Source organism: Lottia gigantea (genome assembly GCF_000327385.1).
Source record: "Lottia gigantea unplaced genomic scaffold LOTGIsca_176, whole genome shotgun sequence".
NCBI classification, from domain to species: domain Eukaryota; kingdom Metazoa; phylum Mollusca; class Gastropoda; family Lottiidae; genus Lottia; species Lottia gigantea.
The window spans coordinates 46,224-60,992 of NW_008708241.1; the positions used below are offsets into that span (position 1 = coordinate 46,224).

Sequence of the window (14,769 nt, forward strand, 5' to 3'; positions counted from 1 at the left end):
ATTGTTAGTAGTACGAAAATTAGTCTGGAAATATTCAACAATTTATGAACTTCAGTTTTGGTTGAAAAGTAGTAAAATTCTCAAATTCTCAAATGTATCACAATCATTGTCAATACTTTGGGCTAAAAAAGATAGACTATTCATCTTTTTTCATTTAATTGCTGCAAATTTCGTGAAATCTGTTAAAAATCTGAAGAAAAATAGACTTTGGTTTGCTTTTCGTGATTAAACCATGATTTTAGGCATTCGCGGTAAAAATGTGGACAGAGGTTGAGTCAATTAACGGTAATCCCGATTACATCATTCGGGTTTTCTCGACAATTTTCGCATGGACCTCTGTCTTGAATGAATGAGCTTGCCTATCCAAATACGGAAAATATCAGTACTCCCGATTACATTACTCGGGATTTCTCGGTAATTTACGGAAGGACCTCTGTCTTGAATAAAAAGGCGAGTTTTCCAATCCATTTACGGAAAATATCAATAATCCCGATTACATTACTCGGGATTTCTTGAGAAGTTTTGTATTACTTGTACGACCTCTGTCTTGAATTGTGTACAAGCTCATTATTACTGTTCACAAAAAATACCAAAAATTCCCGATTACATGAAGTTTTCAGAACACAACTAAATGAATCATTTTGACGTTCTTAATCAGAGTTCCGTACCTTTATTTGCGATTTCATCTATTTGAACAGGTGTTATATTCGACCCCGTGCCCCTGTCTTGTGCAGTTACTCGTGGTGTTGTGTGTGAACTATTGGAAACTGACATTGGGCATCACAAAAACTCTTCTAGTTTATATTTAGCTTTATTGACACCATAATAATTGTAAAAAGAATGACCAAAAATATGTAGCCAAATTTGTACCTATGTATTGGTCTTATGGTATTTTAAAAATATCTTGATTTCTCTGTGCATGTACGAGTGTAGAATTTCCTCTTTCTGTTAGATTTCGGACTTCACATTAATGTGTGCTCATTTGTGTTTGCCCCCCTCGAGCACTCACCGGTCTTGGACGTCGGAAAGGCATCTCATATTTGACCTTGGTTAGAGTTTGTATTAATTGTGGCACACTATTGCTTTGAAACTGAAGGAAACATTTTACAAAAGCAGAACAAAGTAAAAAAGAAAAGATATAGGTTGAATGTTCTAATGTTTGTTGAATTCTACCGGAAGAAGACATAAAATAGAATCAACGGTATTAAGTTTTCATAATTGTTAGTAGTACGAAAATTAGTCTGGAAATATTCAACAATTTATGAACTTCAGGTTTGGTTGAAAAGTAGTAAAATTCTCAAATTCTCAAATGTATCACAATCATTGTCAATACTTTGGGCTAAAAAAGATAGACTATTCATCTTTTTTCATTTAATTGCTGCAAATGTCGTGAAATCTGTTAAAAATCTGAAGAAAAACAGACTTTGGTTTGCTTTTCGTGATTAAACCATGATTTTAGGCAATCGCGGTAAAAATGTGGACAGAGGTTGAGTCAATTAACGGTAATCCCGATTACATCATTCGGGTTTTCTCGACAGTTTTCGCATGGACCTCTGTCTTGAATGAATGAGCTTGCCTATCCAAATACGGAAAATATCAATAATCCCGATTACATAACTCGGGATTTCTTGAGAAGTTTTGTATTACTTGTACGACCTCTGTCTTGAATTGTGGACGAGCTCATTATTACTGTTCACAAAAAATACCAAAAATTCCCGATTACATGAAGTTTTCAGAACACAACTAAATGAATCATTTTGACGTTTTGAGTTCCGTACCTTTATTTGCGATTTCATCTATTTGAACAAGTGTTATAAAATACCAAAAATTCCCGATTACATGAAGTTTTCAGAACACAACTAAATGAATCATTTTGACGTTCTTAATCAGAGTTCCGTACCTTTATTTGCGATTTCATCTATTTGAACAGGTGTTATATTCGACCCCGTGCCCCTGTCTTGTGCAGTTACTCGTGGTGTTGTGTGTGAACTATTGGAAACTGACATTGGGCATCACAAAAACTCTTCTAGTTTATATTTAGCTTTATTGACACCATAATAACTGTAAAAAGAATGACCAAAAATATGTAGCCAAATTTGTACCTATGTATCGGTCTTATGGTATTTTAAAAATATCTTGTTTTTTCTGTGCATGTACGAGTGTAGAATTTCCTCTTTCTGTTAGATTTCGAACTTCACATTAATGTGTGCTCATTTGTGTTTGCCCCTAAAGCTATAATGGAAACGGAACCTAATAAAGTAACACTGTCTTTTTAAAGGTAGGTTTTCTTTTAATCCGATCTCGCCGTATCTGTTGCCAATGGCATCTCATCGGAGATCACCCAGTCCTCTCACATTTCTTAAATATATGTTGCTGTGAGTCTCCATTGATACACTTGTAGCCCCTATTTGACCAAATAAGATATATAAATATATAAAGTTCTGTAAGAGGAAAGTCAGCCCCACTTTTGAAAACAGTTGTTATGATAAGGATTCCGTAACAATGTAAAGCCAGAAAAACTTTTTATTCATTAATTCAGTAATCAATTCAATCATTAATCCATTCATTTAGTAATTTATTCATTCAGTAATTCATCATTGTGTTAAAGGGGCGTTTCGCTTTTTTTTTAAATTTCATTATCAAAAACGTCTTAAATTATACCTGAAAATATTTCTAAAGTATGCTATTTATATCTATGTATCTCCTTGATCAAACTGAATTTATTTTAAAAGGGCTAATTTCAAAACTGAGATTGTTGATCAAGCAGTTTGACCTGGTTTCGGTTATTGGCTCTATAAGGGTTCGTTATATCTAGTTGAAATCTTTAGAAAACGTAGGAGATATATTGCTGTACAATATTTGCGTTTATTTTACTAAAATCCACACAGTATTTTTCTAACAGCTTGCAAAAAAGCATAACGACATTTTACATAAAGTTTGGGCTTTTAAAAATAAACTGCTGGATTTTTTTTTTACAACTTTCAGATACGTTACGGGATACTTTAAACTATAGATTTTGGTTTACAAATTTGAGCATAAAAAATGTCGACCTTCAAAAAAAAGGTGAATGTCCCTTTAAGATTCATAAAACAGTATTATAATGTTGTGTTGAGTAACGTCGTTATAGATAATCCGAGAAGCCAAACCTTAAATCTTCGGCTGTAATTTAAAACTCTTACGTTCTTAAAAACTTTAAAAAATCAAACCAAAATTGATAAAAACCTTGAGCTGTTAAGTGTCTTAATTTTATGAAGTTGGTCGAACAAAGGTGTAAATTCTCTTTCCAATTTTTTTTAATACAGCGACACGGATTATGAGTTTTATCAACAATAATATCAAAATTATCCCCCTTTGACCATATTCTTCACGTTGCTTGATGATAAAAATAGATGATGAAGATGATGTGAATTGTATTACAGAATGATGTGTATGGAACGTTATAACGACAGTTTTAAGAAAGGTCAGTCAAAACATTTCTAAACCGATTTTGGACTTTGATCATTTGGAAAGCACTTCTCGGCTCGGGGTTTTGAGTTTTAACATATATTTACTACTATTTTCAAATTCACAAAACAATAGTCTGTATTCTGTACCCTCTAGTGTTGATTTTTATCAACGGTCATTCTTCCGTCCATATATCTATTATGTGATTCATTTCTTCATTGACAAATTCAAGATGTTTTGGCAGCATGGGATGTAATTTGAAATATATATTCTGTATTTCATTGGGTCCGAAAGCATTCTTAGGCAAATAAAATGCATTTATACAAGTTCTTTTCAATATCTATTTAATGACTAATCGAATTTTAAAAATTAATTTAAAAATTGAAAATTAGTGAAAGTGAATTTAAGTCTCAGTTAATTTATAGTCAAAGAAACGCACCTTCTTCCCGGTGAGCTCAGAATGGAATCTTTGATCAATTAATCTAAAACAAATAATTTCTAAAGGGACCAAGCTAAAAAAAAAAAACCAGAAGACTACGATAGTAATATATATTTACATGGACGTAACCAGTAAAACAAGACTACTACAATACTTTTATATGTAAAGGGACGTAACCATTAAAACAAGACTGCAATACTTTTATATGTAAAGGGACTTAACCAGTAAAACGAGACTACAATACTTTTATATTCAAAGGGCCTTAACCTTTGTGAAACAAGACAACAATACTTTTATATGTAAGGGGACATAACCAGTGTGAAACAAGACTACAATAATTTTATATGTAAAGGGACATAACCAGTGTGAAACAAGACTACAATGCTTTTATATGTAAAGGGACATAACCAGTGTGAAACAAGACTACAATGCTTTTATATGTAAAGGGACATAACCAGTGTGAAACAAGACTACAATAATTTTATATGTAAAGGGACATAACCAGTGTGAAACAAGACTACAATACTTTTATATTCAAAGGGACTTAACTAGTGAGAAACAAGACTACAATACTTTTATATTTAATGGGACGTAACCAGTAAAACAAGACTACAATACTTTTATATTCAAAGGGACTTAACTAGTGTGAAACAAGACTACAATACTTTTATATGTAAAGGGACTTAACCAGTGTTAACAAGACTACAATACTTTTATATGTAAAGGGACTTAACCAGTGTAAACAAGACTACAATACTTTTATATTTAATGGGACGTAACCAGTAAAACAAGACTACAATACTTTTATATTCAAAGGGACTTAACCAGTGTGAAACAAGGCTACAATACTTTTATATTCAAAGGGACTTAACCAGTGTAAACAAGACTACAATACTTTTATATTCAAAGGGACTTAACCTTTGTGAAACAAGACTACAATACTTTTATATTCAAAGGAACTTAACCTTTGTGAAACAAGACTACAATACTTTTATATTTAAAGGGACGTAATCAGTAAAACAAGACTACAGTACTTTTATATTTAAAGGGACTTAGCTAGTGCGAAACAAGACTACAATACTTTTATATTTAAAGGGACTTAACTAGTGAGAAACAAGACTACAATACTTTTATATTTAAAGGGACTTAACCAGTAAAACAAGACTACAATACTTTTATATTCAAAGGGACTTAACTAGTGTGAAACAAGACTACAATACTTTTATATGTAAAGGGACTTAACCAGTGTAAACAAGACTACATTACTTTTATATTTAAAGGGACGTAATCAGTAAAACAATACTACAGTACTTTTATATTTAAAGGGACTTAGCTAGTGCGAAACAAGACTACAATACTTTTATATTTAAAGGGACTTAATCAGTGTAAACAAGAATACAATACTTTTATATTCAAAGGGACTTAACTAGTGTGAAACAAGACTACAATACTTTTATATGTAAAGGGACTTAACCAGTGTAAACAAGACTACATTACTTTTATATTTAAAGGGACGTAATCAGTAAAACAATACTACAGTACTTTTATATTTAAAGGGACTTAGCTAGTGCGAAACAAGACTACAATACTTTTATATTTAAAGGGACTTAATCAGTGTAAACAAGAATACAATACTTTTATATTTAAAGGGACTTAACCAGTGTAAACAAAACTACAATACTTTTATATTTAAAGGGAAGTAACCAGTAAAACAAGACTACAATACTTTTATATTTAAAGGGACGCAACAGTAAAAACAAGACTACAATACTCACATATAAAGGGACATAACATTAAAATCAAGACTACAATACTTTTATATCTAAAGGGACGTAACCAATTAAACAAGACTACAATACTTTTATATATAAGGGACGTAACCATAAAAACAAGACTACAGTACTTTTATAAATGCTTAGACCTACAAAGTTTCATTACAATTCCTCAAAAGAAATTTTTTTGAAGGGGGGCTCAACAATAGCGACTGGACAGGTCATTTAAGTCATCTGATTTTTTAGGGAGGCCTCCCTGTAATTACAAGTCTGGTAATTGTTTCACAAGTCCGTACCTTATGAAATCGATACAGATAAGACACTATAGTACAATGACAGGAATTAAATAGCCTTCTCCCTATTCGATATTTGTAAGTGTTCAGGAATTCCATAATGTCAGGACAATGGTAAAGTTGGTCATATTTTCAGCCATTGATCATTTACTATACTTAGTCTAATCCCCATGAATATTCAGAAAGTGGCACATGACTATGAAGGATGTTGTACCAAATCATCAAACCGATCCAGATCCAACTACCATGACAACCAACAGATACCTAGTTTGCAATTTCAGCTTTAGCTTGAAGCAAGTGTTGATTTACTGGAAACCAATCTAAGGTGTATTGCAAAGGGACAGAGTGAGGGTGGAGTGGGGGGGTGTATAAACCAGCTAGAAATTTTGAAACTAAAAGACAATATATGGCTTTAAATATTTACATTTAATCAAATATTAGATAAACAAATTACAATCAATTCAATTTTGTTAGTCAAAACATTCTCAAAATACACTGTTTAAAGCATTTAGCAAATTGCTCTTAGGTATTGTAAGCTCCATTGTAGAAATATTTAAATTTAAGCAAGTTAAAAGGCAAATTTAGGCAAGACTTATTTCAGATTCCCTAAACAGAATAAAATTCATGCTTGGAAGAAAAAAGAACATTTGTTCACCTTGTCCAAAGTTTTGACAAATAATACTTTTAGACTTGTTTGATAAAAATTGATTTTATGAGAAACAATCATTTAGAGTAATTACAATTTAATTTTTACTATAAGTTTGTGGAATAAAATTCATAACTGGAATTTTATAAGAAAAAAGAACATTTGTTCACTTTGTCCAAAGTTTTGTCAAATAATACTTTTAGACTTGTTTGATAAAAATTGATATCATAAGAAACAATCATTTAGAGTAATTACAATTTTTTTTAACTATAATTTTGTGGAATATACTTCAAAAAATTTGAAATGACAATGCACATAAAATAAAACAAACACAAACATGAAATATTATTTTGGACATTACAATTATTTCTATAGCATACCCTCAAAATTTCAATTAGCACTTTTATTAAACAGAAATTATATCACAACACATAACATAGAGAAATTTATAATAAACTGTGCTCCTAGATAAAGATTTATAATAAAATCAGAACTAAATTTATAACTAATATTTATAACTAATACTAAATTATACAATAATTTTTATATTTCTTTATATTTTTTATAATATATATACAATAAGTACTTAGCAATTAAAAATTTCCCAAAAATTTTTTTTTTTTTATATAGATCGAAGTAGATAATTAGAAATTAGATCAAATTTTTAATGACTATATTATTATGGTTTCATGCAAAGTACACTTCTCAGGGGCCAAAATTTTGTGTTAATTTACAATAAAAATCATTTTCGACCTCAGGGCTTGTTGTTCACACTACTGGCAGAGCAGGGTGGCACAGAGAACAGTGGTGTGGATAGGCGTTCACATATAAGCAGAGGAAGGCCACTGGAAATCAGTCGTTCGCTATGAAGATTTTTTGAGTGCTTTCCTATAACTTGACAGCCATGCTAATTAAATAGTGGACAATCACCAGCTGCAAGCTGAAAATAATACAGCCTTGATTTCCCCAGTGTGTTTCTCTATTCCACTCAGCTGAGCATCTGCTTCAAAACACTCTGCTCAGCTTGAAGAGTGAACAAGCCCTAACAGAACTTAAAATTTACATAGTATTAAGATTCTCAAAGTTCAAGAGTCAATGTTTCTAACTTTGATTTTTTGGTCAAGCTGTGCTTTGAAATTTGCATTTCCCTGACTTAATAGTGATTCCAATGTACTTGAATAATATCATGAAAAGTGCTGTGAGAATTTCAAAGAAATGAGCATTGAGAGAAAACAACTTCAAATATGTCTTTAAATGCAAATTGGTAACAATGTAGGCATTTTTCATGAAAAGATATTCAAATGAATTTATATATTGTCACAGAAGGAAAATTCAAAAGAAAAACACCCCTATTTTGTAAATGAACTGTTCTAAACATACAAAACAATGCATCATTATGATTTAAAGAATGCATGTATGGAAGAGTTCAATAATGGATTGAGGGGTGTCAAATATACAATGGACACTTTTCTTGCGGTAACAGTTCACCTTTGGTTATATTTTGAAAATTTTCATTCAAGACTAGTAAAGAAGATTGAAATATTAACATTTAGATTTTAGATTTAAACCTAAATTGCTAGTAGAGATACCAGTACTAAAAATACTAAATAGAGTATGGACCTAAAAATTGTCTTTACAGTCCGATACAATGAAAAGATAAGAAAACTTTAGAAAAGAAGTCCTAAAAATTTGTCCCAGGAGAACACATGACAATCTCAGAATAATGGGACAAAAACAGAGCCAGTATATAGAAAAAGATAATGAAATTTTTCTTTCTTTCAAAGTTTCTGGTCTAATTTGAAGCATTTTCTCAAGTCGGGTTAAGGAAAGCTTTAAGCAAGAACGACATGTTTACACAAATTATGACTGAATCACAAATGAGTGGACATTTAAATTTAAAAGTTAAACGGAAAAAACAAAACAAAAAATACCGTCAGCAGTACAAAAAGTCGAAATGAAATATACCAAGCCACTCAAAGAAGATCTATCTAGAGTATTTGTACATGCCAATATTTCCAGAAATCTAAAACACCTAGAAAAGCTAGATTCTGTGAAAGATTTTTTGATTAGATTATTCCTGAAAATGCCAAAAGAATTAATTTTGCAAGTTACTGGACACTCATTCAATGCCAAGGAATTGTATTAATCAAGCCAAATGATCATCAAATGCCATGGCCCAGAAAAATGGGTAAGTACATCATTGGTAATTTTGTGACAAAAATTCTGTAAACTTTTGGCAATATTTTTGTTGTTGAGGTTGTTTGTTTAGATGTGGTTTGAAGAGATCACTGGTGGCTGACAACAGAAAGGAAGAGAAATCTACCAAAGTTTGGTGGTAGGTCCTCCTGGTGGATTGGTAACACGAGATGAAGTCCTGACATCCTGGGCTTTACCACTTACAGACTGCATTGTACCTGGTCCATCAGCGGCAGAAGGTAATGGTTTATAGTTACTTGTTGGTACTGGTTTCTACAAGAAAAAAAAAGGAACAATGTCTTGCAGGAATCATTGTTGGCTGGAGACAGAAAGGACTTCTGATATAAAAATCCCTTTTCCACAAAAATAACTCATGAGGATCTGGTCTACCAGCTGGTCCTTGGCCAAACCTCTTAATACTGATCTTTTCTGATTGCCCATTTACAGCTGGAACCACAGAGATAATGCTCTACAACCTTTTCTTCATTAACATACTCGTTCCAGGTGGTGACTGACAAATATCTAGAAACTTTAAAGAAGCACTGGTGTTGCATCGTTGAGGGGACCCATAGCACCGCTAAGTAGGTCTATAGCAACCCTTGTAAGGCCATTACAAAAATACAAAGGAAAATCCTGTACCCAAAAAAATATAACAGATGAAAACTTACCGGTGGTGGTTGATGACAAGCAGTTGTTTCATATTTTTGACCAGTGATAGGATCATAGTTACCTAAAGAAAAAAAAAATTAATAAGTCAAACAACTGATAAATGATGCTTTATTGTTCTTGATAATGGATTTAATCAATTTTACTTGAAAAGACATGATTATTTTTATAATTACTAGTCCAATTATTTTGTAATCTATCATCATGAGTTTACTTTAAAATACTTAATATTGAATAATTTTTCAATTTGTTAATCTAATAACAAGCTTAAGCTTAAGTAAAAGCATTTTAAAGAGACAAAAAAATGAACGAAAATGTAAAATATAATTATGGTTGCATTCAAAGGAGATTCCAAAGTGATTTTCTATGTGTGTTTGCATGTTTTAGAAGACACTTCTTGTTTGCAATTTCAATAATTTCCCCTCCCTCTCAAAATTTTTTTTGACTCATTTTGATATTGCTACTTCAAAGACTAAAAGGTTTGTCCATAGTGAAGATATAATTTGATCGAGTTTTTCTGGAATTGCAGGAATCACAAATTGGAATTGTCTCAGATAACACATAAATATCAGAAAATCTCTTCCAAATAACCTCAATGCCTTAGACACTTAGATGCCTCAATTCAATATAAAATTTGAATCCGTTGTGCCTGAGACAAGAATAATTCAAAGGCATTATAAGTAAACAAACAAAATTAAAAAATAAATAAAAACATACAAAATGCAAAATTGTGTTCAGTGCAAAGAAATACTATAAATGTGATTAAAATACTAAGTGACAGTGGAAAAATAGATAAGATACAACAGCATAAAGCTTGGTTAAAATTTCTGTACACAACATCTAAAAGACTACAACGGCTAATAATGAAAATTATCTAATGATGACTGCCAGGAATAATTAATGATTTAAGACAGCTAAAAGACTACAACGGCTAATAATGAAAATTATCTAATGATGACTGCCAGGAATAATTAATGATTTAAGACAGCTAAAAGACTACAACAGCTAATAATGAAAATTATCTTATGATGACTGCCAGGAATAATTAATGAATAAGACAGCTAAAAAGACTACAACAGCTAATAATGAAAATTATCTTATGATGACTGCCAGGAATAATTAATGAATAAGACAGCTAAAAAGACTACAACGGCTAATAATGAAAATTATCTTATGATGACTGCCAGGAATAATTAATGAATAAGACAGCTAAAAAGACTACAACAGCTAATAATGATTATCCAATGATAATTGAAAAAGGATGATTAATGAAGAGGGTTTAATATTTTAAGATAAAGTTGTGGTATACAAGACAACAAAAAATACTACAACAGCTAAAAAAAGGGAGGGGTCAAGATACAGAAAGACTTGTTAGTAGTCACAGTGGGATATAAGCTTAATAAGACAGAAAACAGGGAAAGAAAAGCAAATAAAATATTTGGTGAAGTTTCATGAAATACCTTCCTTGGTTAACCTAAAATCTCGAAATGTTATGATATCATAACCCTTACCCTAAATAATATAATATATTTTGATCCTACCCTAGTGTAATATAGGCCTACATTGGATTCGAATGCTACAAATTGGAACTCAGGGCTCATAACTGTACATATTAGTTTCCTATTATTATAACTCTCAGTAACTTTTATTTAAACAATAAACTGTTACCCTATGGCGGTTATGGTCACATATCAGAACAAAGGTTGGCTGGAACATTGAATAAATGCGCATTAATAACTGTCATAGGGTAACAGTTTAATGCTTATATTTACGTTTTCAAGACATTCTAATTTTGATACAAAGACTTTAGTATGAATTTAAGTAGGGCCTATTTCTTTAAGTTTCAAGGTTTGGGACTACCGACATGATTGTTTACATTGGAGACCCTCTATTTGATACAATGACGTCAATGAATAACAACGTCAATGGTTAAAATTACCATGCCTATTGTTTTGGTGATGAGGCAATGGCTTTTATGGTGATATAAACGCCACACGAATTTGTATTAGTCATAGGGAAAAAAAAATAGCTAATATATAGCCAATAATGAAAATTGTTTAAGACAAAAATTTTGGAGTGAATTAGCAATGAATGGCGGGCACACTGAGCACTTTGCACTGAAAACAAAGTAAATAACAGGAATGTTATGGTTTTTTTTAACATGGTCAATATGTATACCTCTCCTAAGTTTATTTATACGTTCCCTATTGAGTTCTTTGGCCGTTTTCACTTTTGGCTCTTTACAATCTATTTGAGAATTCAAAAGGGTCGGTTTTAAATTTTTTGAATTTTCAATGAAGAGGTTTTGAGTACGTCTTTGAGGTATACAAAATTACAATAAAATCTGGATTTAAAAAAGCCATAAACTTTTAACTTTGAAATAAATTTTAGTGATTGACCAAATGTAAGGAATACTGGACTTAAGCAAGCACTTGGTTAAACTGGCCCCTTCATGAGTCGTGAACTTTGTAAAGAACAATCAAAACAAAATCACAATAAGAAATTTTCTCCAATTTTAACTGACCCATAACCAATCAACATTGTGTGTTAAGCTCTTGCAATAACTTTAAGTGAATTTTTGATTTGACAAAAGATAACATGGTGAAATGTTTTAAAATCCAAACTAATCATAAGGCTTAGAATTATCTTGTGACAGTAATAACTACAAAAACTTGCAATTTTTGTGTCTTAAAGTACTTGAAAATCTAAGCTGAATCTTAGCTTAGAAAGCTTAAAATCCTGATGAATTCTGACTATGTTAAATTACTGAAGCTTATAACATGTACGGTATGAGCTTATTGAAAAAAATTGCTTATGTTTTATGAAAATTAAGCTCACGATACTCGTCTTATCGTGACAAGAGCTTAAGCTTACTTGACTATTTGTCACAAGAGCTGCTAAGTATAATGCCTTATAAGTTATATCGAAAATTGCCTATTCCTATCCCAATTTTAAAACTAACTCCTAATTTTGTTTTATTTTAAGACATACCATTAGAGTCATTTCTCTTTTTTGCATCTACATCATCACCTTCACCAAATATATTGCTATGGGTGTTACTGGAAGAAGATCTACGAGGAGCCACAACATCATTACAATCACCAAAAATACGACTTTTAGAATCAGAACCTCTTGTCTGTGGTAAGATCTTGACAACATGCTCACTCTCTCCAAAAGGAGCTTTAGTTGTTCTCTGTTGTTGCTGAGGAGCAACATGTCCTCTTTGAGATTGTCTTGCTGGTGCTGGGTCTGGTTCCCCGCCAAAACAAATATTGGAACCTCCTCCTGGTGGTTTTAAAACCCTGAAAATTTCAATAGAAGATTTATCATCATATATTCAAATAATGATTGACAGTTATAAAGCTCAACTAGGCCCTATCTACTCTGTAGGGTAGGCCATGACAATTGGCAGAATACATAGGAATATTATGTACACAGGCTAAAATAAAGAATGAGAATAATAGGCCTATATAATTGATCTATCTCGATTAATTGTAATTCTATATAAGAATGATTACCCTTACTACAGACATTAGAGTGAGACATAAGGATACTACAACTACAAGCAACCCAAGCAAGGTTGTTGTACAGCGTCATCATAATTTATCATCTTTCAGTCATATTTTTAACAAACAAACAAATGAAATAGATACTAAGAATATAGCACTGCTTTCAATGTCTGTAACCACATAAAATATTTAAAAGGCGTAATTCAACTTAATTGTAGTCTTGAAAGATGATTTGAAAATTAGAGTTGCGTCCCTTACACCTTATAGAAAAAACAGAGATTGACCGCCTTTCTTTTTATGAGCAATAAAACATTATGACGAATCCATTCTCAAGTTAAATATGTTTACCTGAACTTTGGAAATGTATGTTACGAATGCCGATAGTTGATGAAATGTCCGGGTTGTCAAAAAACCTGGTTCCTTGTAATATGACATAAGCACACCCAACAAAACAAAATCAAACATGGCAGCTCTCTCTCATCTGCGACAATTTTTGCGTATTTCACCAAGAAAGACATAACAGATCACTTACTTTGACGAAGGTTTGGAAGTCTCATTCAAGCCTTGGTTTATTCCTGTCGAAGTCATGGTTATTTTTAATGCACGATCGTTTTAAAACGTTTCTTTATAAATGAGACAGGTCGACCGACTTCGCCCAAATACACTTCGTTCGAATTTCACGCAGATATTGTGACGTCATCATTTTATGCTCACATGTTAACCCAGTGAGAGCTGTCCATTGGGTTATTTCGGAGACAATTCGGCTTAGCGTTAATCCGTTGACACTGCTTCCAGTTAATCTACATTAATCCCCGATTAATTCATTTGGGATGATTAACAAATGAAAGTGTGAATGTAATTGTAAACAGTAGATGTTCGCGCACCTGTTTTGTTCCCTTAGAAGAACAAGATTGCTTCTGGAGTCTTAGTAACTTTATACTAAATAATAAGGCCTTCATTATGATACTTTTTTTTTTGATTGGGGGAGTTTGGTGGGGAAGAGGAGGAATTCTTTCATCCGGATATCTATATCTATACCATAAAAGTATATGGGGGGCTAAACAGCGCCTATTACAACCTTCTTGTCTCCTTCTCATTAAAGCAAAAAAGTAGGACGTAAAACTCCATTCATTTCATTTCATTCTCATTAAAGGGTGACACCCCCTGCAGTCGATCAGTATAAAAAGGTGTGATATACACTTATACAGTAGGCTACCTAGATTAGGTCACCTAGAGGGTCAACAGATTACCACACGAATTTTTTTTTGACGGGAGGGGGGGGGGGGGGGGGGACGGCTACAGTGTCTGCTCCAATAACCCTCTTGTCTCCTTTCATTAAAGGGTGACATCCCCTGAAACCGATCAATGATAAAGATGTGATACACAAGTCTCTGGATTAGGTTACCTAGAGGGTTAACAGATTACCTATCAAAGATTAATGCACCTCCAATCTGTCAGACTGTCTTAAAACAATAGAATTAAGTCGAGATACCCGCTGACGTGTGAAATACTTGATTTAATTATATATAGGTCTATACAAACAGGTTTCCAAAACTAGATTGCCTTGGGGTGAATCATTGGCAAAAAAGATATAAATGCCTTAAGGAATTATTTTACATGATAATTACTTGGCCTAGGCCCGACATTGTTTTTGCCTTTTAAAGGTACACTTACTTTGTCGCGTATGATGACACTGACGGCGCCAGTATGGGAATGGGGTGGGATTGTATCCTTATATTTCTAAGAATTTCAAAATAAGAGTTTTTCACGTTTTTATTCCCCCCCCCCCCCCCCAACTATCAGT

General features: G+C 32.3%; 1 protein-coding gene across 1 annotated transcript; it reads right to left on the bottom strand.

The window, feature by feature from the left end:
• Positions 1 to 8,561: 8,561 nt before the first annotated feature.
• On the bottom strand, positions 8,562 to 13,630 carry LOTGIDRAFT_173934 (hypothetical protein). Its single transcript, XM_009051959.1, has 4 exons — positions 13,498 to 13,630; positions 12,448 to 12,758; positions 9,459 to 9,520; positions 8,562 to 9,063 (listed from the first exon to the last, which is right to left on the bottom strand). Exons 1-4 carry the CDS (start codon positions 13,551 to 13,553, stop codon positions 8,914 to 8,916), a joined length of 579 nt encoding a protein of 192 aa, XP_009050207.1. The 5' UTR covers positions 13,554 to 13,630; the 3' UTR covers positions 8,562 to 8,913.
• Between the last annotated feature and the right edge of the window lie 1,139 nt (positions 13,631 to 14,769).